The following is a 19340-nucleotide window of genomic DNA, read 5'->3' on the forward strand; positions in this document are numbered from 1 at the left end:
TGGAAGTTCAGCTTCAAGTGAATGTATGGCAGTCAGCACTGGGCATGACTCTAGTTTGCAAGACATCCTTTAGGTCGCACTGGCGCACCAAGATGTAGTCTATCAGGTGCCAGTGTTTAGAGGGGGGATGTATCCATGTGGTCTTGAAGCAATCTTTTTGTTGAAAGATGATGTTGGCTATGGACAGCTTCTTCTCTGCACACAATTCCAAGAGTAGACATTTGTTTTCATTGCAGTTTCCAACTCCATGGTTTCCAGGCACTCCCTTCCATGCCTGGTTGTCACAGCGAAGTCTAGCGTTGAAATTGCCAAGGACAACAATTTTGTCCTTAGGAAGGGCATTCTGGATGACTTCACGGAGATCAGAGTAGAACTTATCTTCATCAGCTGGGTTAGCCTTCTGGGTGAAGCATAAGTGCTGATGAGAGTTGCATGCTGCTGGTCTTGAAGGGGGAGGCTCAGGGACATGATGCGTTCAGAATGGCCGATTGGCAGGCTTGAACCTAAACTATATACATATCCAAGGTACAGCCATACATGGGTTGTCTCCATGCTGGCTCCTTTCAGACTCTACTCCACACACAGTCTACCATCAAGTGACTCTACATCATACTGTGGGCAGTCCCATATTAACCCTTGCTGTGCCCAAACACCCTTATACTACATCTCCCCCCAAGTCTTCATCCAAATATATTTACAATACGGTCTTTCTTTACTTGCTACCCCTTCTCCACTCTCAAGTCTCTGACTTTATAAATTCAGGCAGTCTGGAGGCTTGACAATTCTTCCAGATCTTGTTCTGTCACGTTTGGAGGGATGGCAGTCTCCGTTGCTTTGTGTTGACTTTGTCAGTTTGATGTTGAAATTGTTGCACTCTGTGTTTTCGACACTTGGTTGTCTCCATTTGATTCGCTTTTTGCGTTCCTTCCAGTTGAAGTTTTCTTTATCAACAGCCCGTCTGCTTTGTTCAGACACCATGGTTTGACCCATTCCTTCCGAAGGGAATGTTCACTCCATTCATTCCTAGAGTGGACGCAGGTTTTCTTTTCCGTGGGATCGGCCATGATCTTGCTGAATGTTTATGTTTCAAAAATGGAACCTTCATTTCCATTTGTTTCACAATTTCAACTAAGTTTTTGTTTATTCTTATTTTTAAATCCTTTTTTGAGCTTATGAATCTTTTCATTCAGCTCAGTAACTACTCTGATGAGTTCAGAGTTATCTTTGTTTCAAAGTTATCTATGAAATCCTTATACGCACTTTAACAACTTCACCTGGGCATTCAGTTCCTTTCGGAATCCTTCTTCACTTGTCACTGACTGTTCCTTTGGGAGAATTTCTACTTTCCCTTGCAACTGTTTAGGTTTTTCTTGATTCTTGACATTCTAGATTCTTGATTTTCATTGCAGTGATGTCGCTTTTCAAACGTTCTCAGTATGTTTGAAGAATCCAGTGCTTTTTCTTCTAGTTCCTTAAGTTTCAGTGTGGGATTTACATTTTCCGATCTTATTTCTGTCTTTCCTTTCTCCACCTACAGCTGAGCTTTGTCCTTGTCCTTCATTTTGCTTTCACTATTGGTCAGGTCTGTCTCTGGCGAAGTCTTAGCTTGTTCCAGTTCTGTAATTGCGCAGCTCATGGCCTCATTATCTGGTCTCAGGCTTAGAAAGCTCTACAGCTTTTCCTTTTAATTCCTCCTCTTTTCATTCAGCTGCATCTTCAGCTCTTCAGTCTCTTTCTTACACCCCTTGGCTTCCTCCTGGAATACGGAACATTGCTGAGATTTCTCTGCCAACTGGTTCTTCAGTTGGTTCAGAGTGACATTAAATTCGTTTTGCTTCTCTCCATAATTTTGCAGAGGAACAAACTTTGAACTGAGGAATCCTTGCTGCCCATGAAGGTGCTTCGCCAGGTTTTCTTTTTCTTTGCAAAGCTCAATTGCTTCCTCCTGACTTTTCTTGTAATTCAACAGAATGTCCTTGAGTTTGTCTGCCGTTCTTTCATTCCGTTGTTCAAGACAGATTTCATTTCTTCATGTTGCTGAAGAGTTATGTACTCCTTTAGCAATTTATCTTGAAGGACAATCAGCTGTTCATTTTCTTTTTGCAGATTTTGTTTCTTTTGGGTTACCTCAGACAGCTTTCCTTCATTCACAGCCAGCCGCTTGCTCCACAGTGTCACCTAGGTAATGAGTCAGCATTTTCAAAAGCTCTATTTTTAAGTTTTTCAGCGGCTTCTCAGCCTCTTTCTTCTGCACTAAACTCTTCGGCTCATGCACTTCATTGCGCTGACATGGTCTGTGACAATCTTATGGTTTGCTTAGGTATTGTCTCTCTCGGCCTGGGTCTCCTGGCCCTTTCGGTGCTTTACTGGGGGTGCTCTAGATCTTTTAAGGTCTGCACTCTACACAACTTGACGTTTAAAATATCTGTCAAAGGCTTTCAGTAGGTCACCAAATGTGGTTGAGGATTCATCTATACCTTGTCTTAGGATTACTTCATCCGCAAATACGCCAAAGTAGTATAAAAACATATTAACTTGCAGTTCTTCTGATTTCCTACTTAATCCTGATGTACTCCTGTAATCTAAAAATTTTCTTCTCTAAGGCTCCCAATTTTAGGTCTGGTTTGGCCCTAGCCCTACCTGGTCTGGTAGTTTTAATTTTCTATCCATGGCCGTTTTTTATAACAGGTGGGTACCTCTTAAAATTTTTTTCTCTTCAAGGTGGCTCTGCAGCTGCCTTTTTTTTTGTCTCTTCGATCTTCCCGCGCTGGTCAGGTTTCGGAGCGTTCCCACTGCACTGACGGGGCCAGTTTTTCAAACCAATCGATTCTCCAGGAAACATCAAAACAAGTAGCTTGGGCCCAGCTACCTGCTCCTCTAAGCCTGGGAATCAACTGGGAAGCGATTTTTGAACTCTGCCTGCCGTTTTTAAAAACTTTCTTTCCCTTCAGTCCAGCTCGGCCCCCACGTGTTATGGTGCCGGCTATGGACCCACTGCTGCAGCATCTCGCAGCTGTGCTGCAGATGTGCTGACCCTGATTGCTGCCTATTTTAAAAGGTAATCCCAGATTTTGTTACTGTATTTTTCTCACCCTTCTTGTGATTTAGCCAGGTCTCTTGACTCTGTGTTCACTCAGGTCTGGCAATGGCCCTCCATGTGCCCTGGTGGAGTCCTTCAGCCTCCAGCTCTGCAAGGGAGCTTTTTTTAAGATGATCTCCAACTCTGTCTTCAATTTAGGTGCACATCTCTCAGGTCAGGCTTGTGTTTCTTTAGCATTTTCATGCTTTGAGATTCTGGGTTCCTTCTCCAGCTTCTCTGGGATGTCTGGATCCATCTTTCACTGCCACCATGTTGTAAGGTTGTTTGGTGTCTTACTAAGAGGTCTGGAGGCTTGTATGGTTGAACGTAAACCATTTAATAGTAACTCATAACTATATACATCTCCAAGGTGCAGCCCTCTGTGGTAGCTGTCTCCATGCTGGCTCCTTCCTCTCTACATCATACTGTGGGTGGTACTGTTCTCCAGTCCCACATTAACCCCTGTTCTGCCCAAACACTCTTATAATACATGATTATTTATTTAAATAAGACAGACGGGCTTCCTGCTGATCCCCCAGCTCAGCCCCATAATTCAGGAGTGGGTGGGAAGGTGATGGGGTGGGCATGCACCCTATTTTACATGCACCCCTGCCAAAACCATGCCCAATGGGGGCACATATAATGTAACCCAGAGGGTAATCAGCCCCTCTGCACGTACACGCACACACATGCACACACAGACACAAGCACACACGAGTAATCAGCCCCTCTGCACACATGCACACATGCACACTGTCATGATATTAATGAAGGGAAAAAACACCGCATTGCACCCAGAAACATTGGACTTTAAAATAGAACCTGAGTTTTTAAAAATGCACACAAGCCACGGGCTGGAATACTGCAGGGTAACTCCCTAAGAGATAATGGAACCCACCCTGTTGCCAGACAAGATACTTCTAAAGACATCCAGAAAGTAATTGCTCCCTCTGGTAGAAACAATGGGACACCTCATCAATTCCCAGACTGATTTGTGAATTCACTTCCCACTTGGAATAGACAAAGGAGGGGTTAAAAGTGAGCTGAAAAGCTGCCCTGGTGTTTGTCTGTTGGTGGGTGTTCTGAGAGAGCAGGTGTTGGAAGTTTGACTCCATAACAGCCACACACTGTACCCCTGCAAAATGCCATTTTGTAGGTATCCCGATCTCTCTCTCTACTGGAATCAACACTACTGGAACCTCAAAACTGACTATTCCTCTACCAGAGTCAACACTATTGGAACCTCAAATCGCAACACTCAATCACCTACTCCCCACGAGTCAAGGACTGTTCTATATACCTTCCTTTATATTCACTTACTTCAAGCTAAATTCTTATTTTTAACCTGTATGACCATACATGCATGTGTTTGATCCTTTCTTGCCTTTAGTAGTTTATAAACTTACATACCTTTAACTCAAGGAAGTCCAATTAAAATGGCTCCTTCAAAGCCAGAACGATTGGGTCTGGGAAAAGGTATCCGCAAAAGGGATCATTTTTAGATTAAATCTTGATGCGACCAACATGGGCTGAATAAAGACAGGGATCCAGACCTCACCCGGGACATAACAATTTGGAGTTGTCCCAGCCAGACGGTGACAAATTGACGGTCTTACCTAGATCAACAACTTTGGGGAACCTCACCCGGGGGTGGGGGGGGATGCCATAACAACGCACACACACACCGCGGTAATTAGCCCCTCAGCATGCACACACACACTCACACGTGTGCACACACGCACGCGCACACAGTAATCGGCACTCACTGATAAATGTGGTTTCCCCTGCTGGTACATACTGATCCAAATTATTCCAAAATCCAGTAAATTCCAAAATCTGGAAATACCTTGGTCCCAAGTATTCTGGACAAGGAAGGTTATAGTGGATTTATGACTTCGTCTTAGGTGTGCAGGGCTCCATTTCAAAATTTGCAAATGACTCAAAACTTGGAAGCACAGTGAACTTTGAGGAAGATGATGATAGGCTTCAAGGAGACATAGACAGTTGGGTGGAACGAGCAGAAACGTGGCAGATGTGAAGCAATCCATTTTGGTAGAAATAATGAGGAGAGAATATAAACTGAAGGATACAATTCTAAACAGGGAGCAGGAACAAAGGGCTGAGGATAAACGTGCACAAATTATTAAATTTTCAGGTTGAGAAAGTGGTTAAAAAGGAATATATATCCTGGGATTTATAAATTGGGGCTTTATAAATTGAGGCAGAGCAAAAAACAAGGAAGTTATATTGAATCTTTATAAAACACTGGCCTGGCCACAACTGGACTCTTCTGCCTGATTCTGGGTACCACACTTTAGGAAGGATGCAGAAAAGATTCACAGGAATGGTTCCAGGGTGAAGGGTTTCAGTTACATGGACAGACTGCAGAAGCTGGGGCTGTTCTCCTAGAGATAATTTGATAGAGGTGTTCAAAATCATGAGGAATCTGGACAGGGTGGATATAGAGAAACTGTTTCCATTGGTGGAAGGCTCGAGAACCTTCCAACCTTTTACCAACCTAGGTTGGTAAAAGGACCAAAGGCGGCATGAGAAAAAACATTTCCTTATGCTGAGGTGTTAGGGTCAGGAATACACTGCCTGAGAGTGGGGTAGAGGCAGGTTTCATTGTGGCTTTCTTGCAGGGCTAAGAGAGGAGGCCTGGAGAGTGAGACTCGCTAAATTGCCGTTGTAGAGAGTTGCATCAGGCTCGAGGGGCTGAATGCTCTCTTGTAACTTAAACATTCTGTGGTGAATTCCAAAGATTCACAACCCTTTGAGTGAAGTAATTTCTCCTCACCTCAGTCAAAATGATTGGCCCCTTATCCTGAGACTGTGTCCACGAGTTTTAGGTTCCCCGACCAGGGAAAACAACATCTCATTGTCTACCTATCAAGCCCCTGCATAATCTTACATATTTCAACGAGATCACATTTCATTCTTCTAAGCACCAGAGAGTATAGACCCAAGCCACTCAGCCTCTCATCATAGGACAATCCTCTCATGGTGACCATGAAACTATCATCAATTGTCGTAAAAACCCATCCAGTTCATAATGTCTTTCGAGGAAGGAAATCTGCCATCCTTACCTGGTCTGGCCTACATGTGACTCCAGACCTACGGCAATGTGGTTGACTCTTAACTGCCCTCTGACTTGGCCCAGCAAAGCCACAGTTCAAGGGCAATTAGGGATGGACAAGAAATGCTGACCTTGCCAGTGGTGCCCACATCTCATGAAAGAATAAATTTAAATTTCATCCCAGGGACCAATCTGTCTTGAACAGGTACAGAAAATAATCAAAAAGACAAATGGAAAGTTGACCTTTCTATCTGCAGGTCTACAATACAAGGGGTAGAAGTCCTGCTTCAGCTGTACAAAGTCCTGGTTAGACCACACCTGGGGTACTGGGAGCAGTTCTGGGCACCACACCTCAGGAAGGATCTACTGGCCCTTGAGGGAGTATAGTGTGGACTTGCCAGAATGATACTGGATTCCAAAGGTTAAATTACGAGGAGAAATTACACAAACTAGGGTTGTATTCCCTGGAATTTAGAAGGTTAAGGGCTGATTTAATCAAAGTTTTCAAGATGTTAGGGGGAACAGATAGGGTAGAGGGAATCTATTTCCACTGGTTGGGGAGTTGAGGATTGGAGTCAGGCCTTTCATGAGTAACATTAGGAACCACGTCTACACAAAGGGTGGTAGAAGTTTGGAACTCTCTTCCACAGACAGCAGTTGATGCTCGATCAATTGTTAATTTTAAGAATTGATAGATGTTTTGTTATCCAAAGGTATTAGGGGACATGGGGAAAAGTGGGTCATTAGGCTACAGATCTCATTGAATAGAGGAACAGGCTCAGAGGTTTAAATGGGCAATTTCTGTTGGTCCATTGCTATGAAAGTTCTGTTAATCTAGTTCTGGATGTCGGACAAGCAGTCTGATAAACTTAGACAGTGGAGAAGTCGATGGTAGTGGTAGTGAGGCAAAATTGGAGTCACATGAAAAGCGACATGTTTCCAATAATGATGCCAAGAGGCAGCATGTAGATAAGAGACAGGAGGGGGGGAGCAAGGATAGATCCCTGGGAAACACCAGAGGTAAACATGTGGGAACAAGAAGAGAAGCCATCGCGGGTGATTCTCGGATATGATTAGACGGATAAGAATGGAATCAGAGGCAGCAATCCCACCTAGCTGGACAATTACTTAACCCTCTGCCTTAAATGAAGCGTAATCATTGTTCGAATGGAGGAAAAGTAAGAGATTGGAAATGGGGATGGTAGTTTGCACGGACAGAGGGGTTAAATGCTTTTTTGAGGAGAGGAATGATAACAGCAAATTCGAAAGAGAGAGGAACAGTACCTGAGAGAGAACATCAGCTATCTTGGGGACCAGGAAGGGAAGTTGGGTGATCAGCATTTTGGTGGGAATAGAGTTTGGAGAGCAAGAGAGTGGGTGTCATGGCCAAGAGCTCAGGGAGGGAATGGTGGGGAGATAGAAGAGAAACTACAGAAAGATACCGGTTAGAGAATAACCCGAGCCTGTCACCAGATAACGGAGGTCTGTTTAAGAGCTGGTACCTTTATTGCAGAATGGCCCATCAAAGGCACTGGCATTGCAGTCACACTTGTACGTGCTATACCTCTCGATACATCGCCCTCCGTTCTGACACAGCATTTCAGGACCACTGCACTGTCCCACACAGCCTGCATTCACTCCCTCTGTCATATTGGCTTCCCGTTCCAGGTTCAGGATTTCTCCGTTCATTCTTAGCCCACGCAGGCAGCCAAAGAAAGCGTTCAGCCTGTACTCAGCTGCCCCTGTCACACAAAACAGCAACAGGCTCAGCTACAGAGGCAGGAATAAGATCACATCTGGACTGTGAAAGATACACTGAGCTCCTCCCAGAGACTGGCCGCAGCCACATTAAAGTTCAGGCCCTCTCAACATCCTGTTAAACGCCCAACCGAAGGATGTCTTTCAACAAAAAGAAATAAATAATGCAGCAATGAGCAAGAACAAAGTACAAAAAGTTTGGAATGGACGGCATGTGGCAGATCTCAGCACAGTCACATCTCGCTAAGCTTTCCACCCTGGAATGTCACTTTCAGACACTGACTGAGTGCTGGACCGGGGGAGTCTAGTATTCCTGGGGTTACCTACTACCTGTCAGGCAGGAGGCAATCCCAAACATAGAAATCCAGCAAATTCCACAGCTCAGGAACATAAAAATCTTCCTCCCCAGCCCGCCTTCTCTTTCCCACATTAAGAGTCACAATTGCAATGTCCATTAGAAAGCCTCAGGCCGGAATCTGATCTTCACACTGAAAACACACAGCTTCCAAGGTGATCTTTGTACTTCACTGGAAGCTGAGTTTGAGGAATTTGAAACTTACCCACGAACAGCGGCTTTTCAAGCTTCAGGGATACATAGCTCTGTGGCGGCGCCTCTCTCACTTTCCATGGCAACTCATCCAGCCGCAAACGGGTAAACTTTACGTTGATCTCAGCCTCCACGAAATGCCAGGCATCATCATTCAGCGGGGCCGCAGCTTCCACCTGTAGCTCCTGTGGCCCATCACCCACATCAAAGGAGAATGCAACCACCAGCTCTGCTGCAAAACACCAGGGCGGAGGTCAGGGGGTCACTTGCTGAACACAAGGGTTGGAGGTCACGCACACCAAACCTGTGGGGTCGGGAGGGCACTCACTGAAGCTGGGGTCAACAGGGTCACACACAGAACCCGTGGGGTCAGTGGTCACACACACTGACCTGGGGATGGCGAGGGGGTGGGGAGGGGGAGACTCATTCCAGCAGCCACTGTCAGGTCTACACCTCAAACAGTTAAGCTGTAAATTGTCAGAGTGAGAGAGAATGTGAGCTGAAATCAGGATCATAAATCACAAGGAATAGGAGAAATGGGGGGGAGAGAGCGAGATGGGGGGAGAGATGGGGGTAGATCTCAGGAGGCGGCTCACTTTGCTTCAGGATTTTGTTGCTACCTCTTCAGTCAGTCAGAGTTTTGTCTCCGTTACCTAATCTGTTAAATTATTTCAATGATTCCTCACTGGGTTAATAGCCTTTTATCAATATGCTTTAATTTTTATTTTACTGCATCCACAACTTCAAATAATGAAACTCACATTTCAGTTCCAGCTGGATAAAGTTCCTGTATCCCGAATTCTCCAGGAAGACGCCATAGGAGGATGTGGTTTTAAAGTAGAAAGAAATGTCAGCACTGGGGCCAGGATTGAAGCTCGGAAACATAAGGTAATTCCCATGAACAAATGAGGCAGAGTTCCAGGATCCCCCTGTGAAAGAAACAAACCCTTCAATGTAGGGCCAGCTAACAATAATTCCAATAAAATCCCATCAACATCCCCGTAAAGCAACATAACTGCCCCCACCACCACCCAAAACCCAGCAATAATCCCCACCCCCCTCATTCCCCGCTCGGGGTCGTGACAATGCACCCCTTCCCCCTCAGCCCTCCCCGCCTCCAGTGGCCTGAACACCACCTCCCCTCGCCCACCCCTAAGGCTACCCCTCTCCTCCTCAGGTCCAGTGATACTGCTCCATCTTCCTGCCCATCCCCAGGGACCTAACTGATGAAAGCTCAGTGACCTGAAGCGCTAACTCTTTTTCTCCCTCCACAGAAGCTGTCAGACCCGCTGAACATTTCCGGGATTTTCTGTTTTTATTTCAGGTTTCCAGCCTTAATTTCTGCCTTCATTTTGCCATCAAGTGCCTACTGTCCACATCTCAACCCCCACGAACAGCCTCGCCCTAGGACACTCACCATCTCCATAGCAACGTAAAGGTCCCACATTAAATCGAGCCTCAGAGCCTGAGCGGCCTGTGTCGCCAACAACAACTTTAGTAACTGGCAGATCCTCCTTATACGTTAGCAAACCTCGGTCATACTTCCTGGTGAAGACGGAGAGATTAGTCTTAGAGAGAGAGAGAGAGGACGAGAGAGAGACATATACAGGGGGGGAATAGGAGCAGGGCCACAGTCAGAGACATTTTCCAGATGCCCTTTAATAAACACAATGAAATATTTTGAGAATAGACAGGATGGTTCTCCCTCTCAGAGACAGGAACCACACAGCTAGACTCACCACTGCCTGTAGTCTGCATCACAATTGCAGTAATACTTTGGGTCAGTGCAAGTTCTCTCCATCCCACAGGAACATCTCTGACTCCCAGGACTCGCACCTCCCCAATAGAAATGTTTCTCAGATCCACGGCCCAGCCACCAGGAGAAAGGCAGCCCAGCTAAGAGGAAAAAGCACAGAGAGACAGGCAGAGGAATCACAATGAGACAGGCAGAGGAATCACAATGAGACAGGCAGAGGAATCACAATGAGACAGGCAGAGGACTCCCAGAGGGACAGGCAGAGAATTCCCAGAGGGACAGGCAGAGAATTCCCAGAGGGACTGGCAGAGAAATCGCAGAGGGACAGTGCTACAGACAGGCCACTGTGTATCTATGAATTTGTTGCCATACCAATAGATCATTTTGGTATCTATTGATACCAAATCTATCTAAGAACAGATCTAAAACTGACAAACTGATCTTTCCTCCCCAAGTTGAGTCTGATGGCAGAGTTTGGCGTAAATACGCATTGGCTTCCACTCACAAGAGCTTTACTCACCTGGACTGTTGAGGAGCCTGGACCTATAGCAGGAGAAGGAGATCATCTGTTCACAATACTCAGCTGCTAGAGTTATTGCAGAAATCTCCTCCTCTGTGTTGTTGTAATATTTGATCTGCCCCACGAAAGGTTTCTCCAAAGTCGAGCCTGTTACTTTGGTCTCTTGTTGCTGCAGATGATAAACAACTGTCCAGGCTTTCTCCTCTGTCAACACAACGTCAGTGGGTGAGTTCCAATCTTATCACACAGCCCAGCGCCAGCAACACCCGCCCCGCATCCTAAACCTGGCCGCAATCTCGAACCGGCCCCGCGATCCCACACCCGCCCCGAGATCCCACACCCGCCTTATGATCCCACACCTGCCCCGTGATCCCACACCCGCCTTGTGATCCCACACCCAGCCCGTGATCCCAAACCCGCCTTGTGATCCCACACCCGCCCCGAGATCCCGCACCCGCCTTGTGATCCCACATCCGCCCCGTGATCCCACACCCGCCTTGTGATCCCACACCCGCCCCGAGATCCCACACCCGCCTTGTGATCCCACATCCGCCCCGTGATCCTACACCCGCCTTGTGATCCCACACCCGCCCCGAGATCCCGCACCCGCCTTGTGATCCCACATCCGCCCCGTGATCCCACACCTGCCTTGTGATCCCACACCCGCCCCGTGATCCCGCACCCGCCCCGAGATCCCACACCCGCCCCGAGATCCCACATCCGCCCCGTGATCCCACACCCGCCTTGTGATCCCACACCCGCCCCGTGATCCCACACCCGCCCTGAGATCCCACATCCGCCCCGTGATCCCACACCCGCCCTGAGATCCCACACCCGCCTTGTGATCCCGCACCCGCCTTGTGATCCCACACCCGCCTTGTGATCCCACATCCACCTTGTGATCCCGCACCCACCTTGTGATCCCGCACCCACCTTGTGATCCCGCACCCACCTTGTGATCCCACACCCACCTTGTGATCCCACACCCGCCTTGTGATCCCACACCCGCCCCGTGATCCCACACCCACCTTGTGATCCCGCACCCACCTTGTGATCCCACACCCACCTTGTGATCCCACACCCGCTGCACAATCAAAGTGATCCTCCACCCCCTCAATCTAGACCCCACCCTGATCCACCCTCCCCTCTCCCCAATGCAACACCACCAACCTACCCACACCCCTGATCCACCCTGCGCCACTCTCCCACCACTTTCCAGAACCCCAATATAGCTCAAACTCCCCACAGGTGCAGTAGCTGGTGTAGCACTCAGTGCAGCCTGAACCAGTGATACCCCACACTGGGGTAACAGTACAACATGAACCAGTGATACCCCACACTGGGGTAACAGTACAACGTGAACCAGTGATACCCCACACTGGGGTAACAGTGCAGCCTGAACCAGTGATACCCCACACTGGGGTAACAGTACAACGTGAACCAGTGATACCCCACACTGGGGTAACAGTACAACGTGAACCAGTGATACCCCACACTGGGGTAACAGTACAACGTGAACCAGTGATACCCCACACTGGGGTAACAGTGCAGCCTGAACCAGTGATACCCCACACTGGGGTAACAGTACAACGTGAACCAGTGATACCCCACACTGGGGTAACAGTGCAGCTTGAACCAGTGATACCCCACACTGGGGTAACAGTGCAGCTTGAACCAGTGATACCCCACACTGGGGTAACACTGCAGCCTGAACCAGTGATACCCCACACTGGGGTAACAGTGCAGCCTGAACCAGTGATACCCCACACTGGGGTAACAGTGCAGCCTGAACCAGTGATACCCCACACTGGGGTAACAGTGCAGCCTGAACCAGTGATACCCCACACTGAGGTAACAGTGCAGCCTGAGCCAGTGATACCCCACACTGGGGTAACAGTGCAGCCTGAACCAGTGATACCCCACACTGGGGTAACAGTGCAGCCTGAACCAGTGATACCCCACACTGGGTCCAGTGAATCCTTCTGTGGAATGCACCTGGGCCAGAGAATGCAGGTTACCAGGATATTACCAGAGCAGAATCAGCCCCAGTGCAGGTACTGAAAAAATCCAATAAATACCTGTCATTGTGCAGTGAACAGTGAAGGGCCTTGATGGGCCACTCCCGTCAGGGTCAATTGTGTAGTTTCCAGAAGTTCTGACACCCAGTTTCCTGTATCCATCACATGACTCTGGATAGAGAGCTTGTAATGGATTGAAAAAATAGAATGCGAGGGAAGGGGAATGAAGGGGGAGCGAGGAAGAAAGAAATGGGGGATCGAGTGATATGAAGAGGAGAAAAAGACAATCACAGTCACAGACTCACTACAGGCACAAACACAGCACCACTCCCCGCCACCCACACTCTCAGACTTTCCTGTGAGCTGTTTGTTTTGGTGAAGTTTCTGCTTATCCATATGGGACTAAACCACACAAAACAAAAAAATACAAACAGTCCCAGGACAGGTACAGCACAGGGTTAGATACAGAGTAAAGCTCCCTCTACACTGTCCCCATCAAACACTCCCAGGACAGGTACAGCATGGGGTTAGATACAGAGTAAACCTCCCTCTACATTGTCCCCATCAAACACTCCCAGGGCAGGTACAACACGAGGTTAGGCATAGAGTAAATCTCCCTCTAAACTGTCCCCATCAAACACTCCCAGGGCAGGTACAGCATGGGGTTAGATACAGAGTGAAGCTCCCTCTACACTGTCCCATAAAACACTCCCAGGATAGGGACAGCACGGGGTTAGATACAGGGTAAAGCCCCCTCTACACTGTCCCTATCAAACACTCCCAGGGCAGTTACAGTACGGGGTTAGATACAGAGTAAACCTCCCTCTACACTGTCCCCATCAAACACTCCCAGGGCAGGTACAACACGAGGTTAGGCATAGAGTAAATCTCCCTCTACACTGTCCCCATCAAACACTCCCAGGGCAGGTACAGCATGGGGTTAGATACAGAGTGAAGCTCCCTCTACACTGTCCCATAAAACACTCCCAGGATAGGGACAGCACGGGGTTAGATACAGAGTAAAGCTCCCTCTACACTGTCCCTATCAAACACTCCCAGGGCAGTTACAGTACGGGGTTAGATACAGAGAAAAGCTCCCTCTACACTGTCCCCATCAAACACTCCCAGGGCAGGTACAGCACAGGGTTAGACACAGAGTGAAGCTCCTTCTACACTGTCCCCACCAAACACTCCCAGGACAGGTACAGCACGGGGTTAGATATGGAGTAAAGATCCCTCTGCACTGTCCCAGAAAACACTCCCAGGATAGGTACAGCATGGGGTTAGATACAGAGTAAAGCTCCCTCTACACAGTCCCATCAAACACTCCCAGGACAGGGACAGCACGGGGTTAGATACAGAGTAAAGCTCCCTCTACACAGTCCCATCAAACACTCCCAGGGCAGGTACAGCACGGGGTTAGATACAGAGTAAATCTCCCTCTACACTGTCCCATCAAACACTGCTCCTCCCACAGACCTGTTAATATACCATTACTCACAGTTATGACAGGTTGGTCCTTTATATCCTGTTCTCTCACAATCACATACAAAATTCTCTGAGGTCTGCAGGCAAATTCCTCCATGTTCACACAAATTTGGGGTACATCTGTCAATGATGAAAACAGAAAGCAACAATCTGATTAAGGCAGTGAATGACACAAAACAATCAATTCAGAGTCAAAATGATTTTCAATATAGAAAGCTGTCTAAGCAGAGTCACTGTTTATTCAGGGTAAGGGTCACTCACTGTCTAACTGTACAGAGTCACTGTTTATTCAGGGTAAGGGTCATTCACTGTCTAACTGTACAGAGTCACTGTTTATTCAGGGAAAGGGTCATTCACTGTCTAACTGTACAGAGTCACTGTTTATTCAGGGTAAGGGTCACTCACTGTATAACTGTACAGAGTCACTGTTTATTCAGGGTAAGGGTCACTCACTGTCTAACTGTACAGAGTCACTGTTTATTCAGGGTAAGTGTCACTCACTGTCTAATTGTACAGAGTCACTGTTTATTCAGGGTAAGGGTCACTCACTGTCTAACTGTACAGAGTCACTGTTTATTCAGGGTAAGGGTCACTCACTGTCTAACTGTACAGAGTCACTGTTTATTCAGGGTACGGGTCACTCACTGTCTAACTGTACAGAGTCATTGTTTATTCAGGGTAAGGGTCACTCACTGTCTGATTGTACAGAGTCACTGTTTATTCAGGGTAAGTGTCATTCACTGTCTAACTGTACAGAGTCACTGTTTATTCAGGGTAAGGGTCACTCACTGTCTAACTGTACAGAGTGACTGTTTATTCAGGGTAAGGGTCATTCGCTGTCTAACTGTACAGAGTCATTGTTTATTCAGGGTAAGGGTCACTCACTGTCTAACTGTACAGAGTCACTGTTTATTCAGGGTAAGGGTCATTCGCTGTCTAACTGTACAGAGTCATTGTTTATTCAGGGTAAGGGTCACTCACTGTCTAACTGTACAGAGTCACTGTTTATTTAGGGTAAGGATCACTCACTGTCTAACTGTACAGAATCACTGTTTATTCAGGGTAAGGGTCACTCACCTTGTTTGTTATTTTTCAGTTCAATATGTTTTGAGTTGTATGATTCACCTACCTGTCTGTTACCCCACACGTGTTAAACAGCATCTCTGCATATCTTCCTAGTCTGCGTCGTTTTACTAACTCCAGATCCACAAGGTAATTGTCCACGTGGATACGCTGCATGCAGCCGTGGAACATACTCACATTAGAAAAACAGCCCAAGTTCCTCACAGTGGCGGGGCAGCCTGTGCATGTTCAGAGCAGAAAGTGAGGGTGTGTGTTAGTGTGTACAAAGACAGAGAAGAGGCTCAATTTTCAACAAAAGCCTTGTTTGAAAAGCAGAATATATAAAGCTGCAAAAGGAGGCTGTGCCAAGAATCACTAACCCCGCAGATAAAGAATGAGGTTAGAAAAAAAATTAAATGAAGAAGAGGACGTTGCGAAGCCTAAATAATGACAAGAATAAATGAGAATAAGAGACAATAAAGGGAGAGATTGAGAGGAATAAGGAGGGTGAGGAGGGAGAATAACATTTCACCAAAAAATGACAAAGTAACGCATTCTTCAGATAGATCAGTAAAAAGAGAAATGTTAAATATTAAATGTGCCAGGAATGGTTAGGAAAGAATAAATGATAAGTGATGGGAATATTTAAAAATATTTCATTTCAGTGTCTACAGAAGAGAAGGAGGCTGCAAATGTAATTCCTGAATTGGTTAGAAACAAGATGAGAAATATCTTAGTGAAGCGTTTGAGAAGTTATTTATCGTAAAGGAGAATTTCTGAGGAGAGGAAAATGGGGAAAGGATGGCAGACATTGGACATTGAGAATGTACCAAAGGATTGAAGTTTGGACAATGTAATCGAAATCCATTCTTAAAGTGGAGATGGAATTAATCCAGGGAATGGCAGGCCGGTTAGTCCATCACCTGGAGCGGAGAAGAAGGATCTTTAAATTACTAAATATCTAAATGAAATGAAATAGATTTCAGAAAGGAAGATCATGCTTAGTAAATCTGTGGTGACAGCAGACCAGGTGATGGGGAAATGTGACAGATGTGCAACCCAAGGGCCTGAATGTTTAGCTCGGCGATCGACAGGCCTGGGAGCGGTGGGGAAACGGACCGCTGACTGTGGTCAGCTCCCAGCTGCGATTTCACGTTGGCTGGCCAATTAACGGCCAGTGAGAGAAAGCGGCCTGAAGGCAGAGAGCTGCCTCAGGGAGCTGCAGACCCGAAACCCAGGAAATGAAGTTTTGAAAATCAGGAAAAGAAATGTCCAAGTGTCACAATCAGGCACCTGAACATATGGATGATAAAAATGCTGTCCACAGATTTTTATTTTAATTTTATTTTATTTAATAACGGAAACCTCACCCCCGTCCTTGGATGAGGTTTCATGAAAAATGCAAAGTCCGCCTGGCCGATTTGCCCGTCCACTAACCATAGGGTTGAAGAGACCACGAAAAATCGCAGACAACTGCGCCATTAATGGGCTTAATTGCCCCCTTAATTGTTGGCGGGCGCACTTCCAGCTTTTGTGCGTACCCACCGAATGAAATATCGCACGAGCACGGGGTGATATCGGGATGCTCACCCGATGTCTTCCCGCACAATTTTACACCCAATCGGTTCAGGCGCACGCCCGCCCGCAAGGTGTAAAATTCTGCCCGAGGACTTTCAGAAAGCTCACTAAAGAATACTGGAGAAGCGAGATGATAACAAATTGAAACAAAGCCCGTCAGAAAGTAATAGTTAAGGTTGGATGCAAATGGGCAGTGGGGTCCCACAAGGTTCAGTTCTGAGCCACTTCCGTTCACTGTGTGTGTGTCAGTGACTTGGCTGGAGAGAGAGGTGCTGACACAGGATACAGAATAATTCATTCTGAGGATCAATGAAAGCTGCAAGTGGAATTTGATGAATGGGGAAAAGGCTACTGAAGGAATTTAATGCACGTGTGAGGTGATACATCCTGGTTAAAAAAATAAAAGAGGTTGGGTGATGTAAGGAGCAGAGGCATTTGGGGTTTCAGGTTCACTAGATATTTAAGCAAGATCAAGAGGATAAGGTCATAAAATAACTTAATTGGATAACTGGGCCTTTATGGCAGGAGGAATTGAAAATATTCAGATGTAATGAAGAATTTATATAAACCTCAATAAGAGTACAGTTAGGGACTGCATGCAGTTTTGAAATCCAGGCTATAGAAAGTGTTGAGGTTTGAGAGAGGAAATAGCACAGATTCTCTAGGATGAAGACTCCTTTGAGTCAAAATGAAGACAGACATGGAAAATTGGAGCTATTTTTGTTAAGAGGGAAAATTGTGGATAGAGATATTTAAAATTATGAAAGGATAGGACAGAGTAAATAGAGCATTTATAACTGTCTGTTTTAGATCTTGTCTTGTGTAATGAGACAGGTTTAATTAGTAATCTCAATGAAGCATTTCACTTTGAGTTCAAGAATGGCTTACTAAATCTGAAACTAGCGTATTAAACTTAAATAAAGCCAATCACACAGGTATGAGGGCGAGTTAGCTAAGGTAGATTTGGAAATTATGTTAAAAGGGATGACAGTAGATGGGCAATGGAAAATATTGAAAGAAATATCCTTAATTCTCAAAGGGTATATATTCCATTGAGAAATAGAGCTCCACAAGAAAGGTGACTCATCCATGGCTATCGGAAGAGGATAGGGATAGTATTAGATTAAAATACCTGGAGTATAATATTGCCCAGGAGAGTAGCAAGTCTGAGGATTGGGCGAGTTTTAGATACGAACAAAGAATGACCAAAAAATTGATGAAGAAAGAGAACATGAGAGTAAATTAGTGAGAAATCTAAATGTTTGCAAAAAGAAATACAGTAATGAAAGTAAACATGGGTCCCTGAGACACGAGAAATTATAATGGGGAATAGGAGAGCAGCAGACACATTAAACATATATTTTGTGTCTACCTTCTTAGTAGAAGCCACAAAAAACAGACCAAAATAGTGGGAAACCAAGGGCCTAATGTGAGCGAGGGATTTGAAGTAATTAATATTGCAAAGAAAAAAAACGGAAAAATTAACTCAACGAATCTTCTAGACCAGACTGTCTACATCCCAGGGTTCTGAATTAAGTGATTGTAGCTATCATGGGCGCACTGGTTGTGATTTTCCAAAATTCTCTAGATTCTAGAGGAGGCACTGCTAGACCTGGATTGTGGTAATGAGGTAGGCCAAGTAGATCAAATGTCAGTTGGGGAACATTTAAGGGGCAGTGATCCTTGTAACATTAGGTTTAGGTTGATTATCAAAGAAGACAAAGAACAATCCAAAGTAATAATAATTAACTGGGGGAAAAACCAACTTCAGTGAGGTAAGAATGGAAATGACTCAGATAAATTGGTATCAAAGATTGGAAGGTGTTGTACTTTACATGCCTAAGGGCAGGGATGACACTAGTTTGCATGTGTGTAACAGGTTTTATTTACAGTGTTTTAAAATGTCTGCTCCATGCTTACACCTCTAGCTTTCAGTAACTTCTGTAACATGTTTACTTTTTCTCTGAGTCCATACCCAGGCTTAACCAATCAGGCACAGTGAGCATCAATAGTAAACAGATTCACATAATCAGACACAAATGAACTGAGCAATTGAAAACTACAGTAGGCAAAATTTTAACCGAACAATGGGCTGCTTTTAAAGAGAGAGTTCGGTCACAGTGAAGTTGTGTTCCCATGAAGGAGAAAGTTAGGGCAAACAAATCCAGACCTCCTTGGATGATGAAAGAGATAGAGATTATGAAGAAGAAAAAAAGTGTGCTTATGACAAATGTCAGGCGGATAATACAACTGAACACCAGGTTGAATATAAAATATTCAGAAGGGAATTGAAAAAGCAAATAGGAGAAGAAAAGCAAGGGTATGAGAAGAGACTGGCAGCTAACATAAAAAGGGAATTCAGAAATTTTCTATAAATACATAAATAGTAAAAGGTGGTAAAAGTAGGAATGAGGGCGATTAGGGACCAAAAAAGGGATTTACGCATGGAGGCATGGTT

The 19340-nt window shown here is 45.8% G+C and overlaps 1 protein-coding gene across 2 annotated transcripts in view; it reads right to left on the minus strand.

Annotated features, from left to right (window-relative positions):
• Positions 1-19340, minus strand: part of cntnap1 (contactin associated protein 1) — a 60755-nt gene that overhangs the window by 17753 nt on the left and 23662 nt on the right. Inside the window, exons 10-18 of one of the 2 annotated variants that reach the window (XM_078529520.1) lie at positions 15372-15543; positions 14256-14362; positions 12815-12937; positions 10737-10940; positions 10200-10356; positions 9878-10005; positions 9222-9389; positions 8474-8692; positions 7658-7897 (exon numbers count right to left, since the gene is read on the minus strand). In XM_078529520.1, coding sequence (XP_078385646.1) covers positions 7658-7897; positions 8474-8692; positions 9222-9389; positions 9878-10005; positions 10200-10356; positions 10737-10940; positions 12815-12937; positions 14256-14362; positions 15372-15543 — 1518 coding nt within the window. The remainder of the gene's footprint in view (positions 1-7657; positions 7898-8473; positions 8693-9221; positions 9390-9877; positions 10006-10199; positions 10357-10736; positions 10941-12814; positions 12938-14255; positions 14363-15371; positions 15544-19340) is intronic. The other variant, XM_078529519.1, reaches the window with a different exon arrangement.

Source organism: Cetorhinus maximus, chromosome 25 (assembly GCF_964194155.1).
Source record: "Cetorhinus maximus chromosome 25, sCetMax3.hap1.1, whole genome shotgun sequence".
Classification (NCBI taxonomy): Eukaryota; Metazoa; Chordata; class Chondrichthyes; order Lamniformes; family Cetorhinidae; genus Cetorhinus; species Cetorhinus maximus.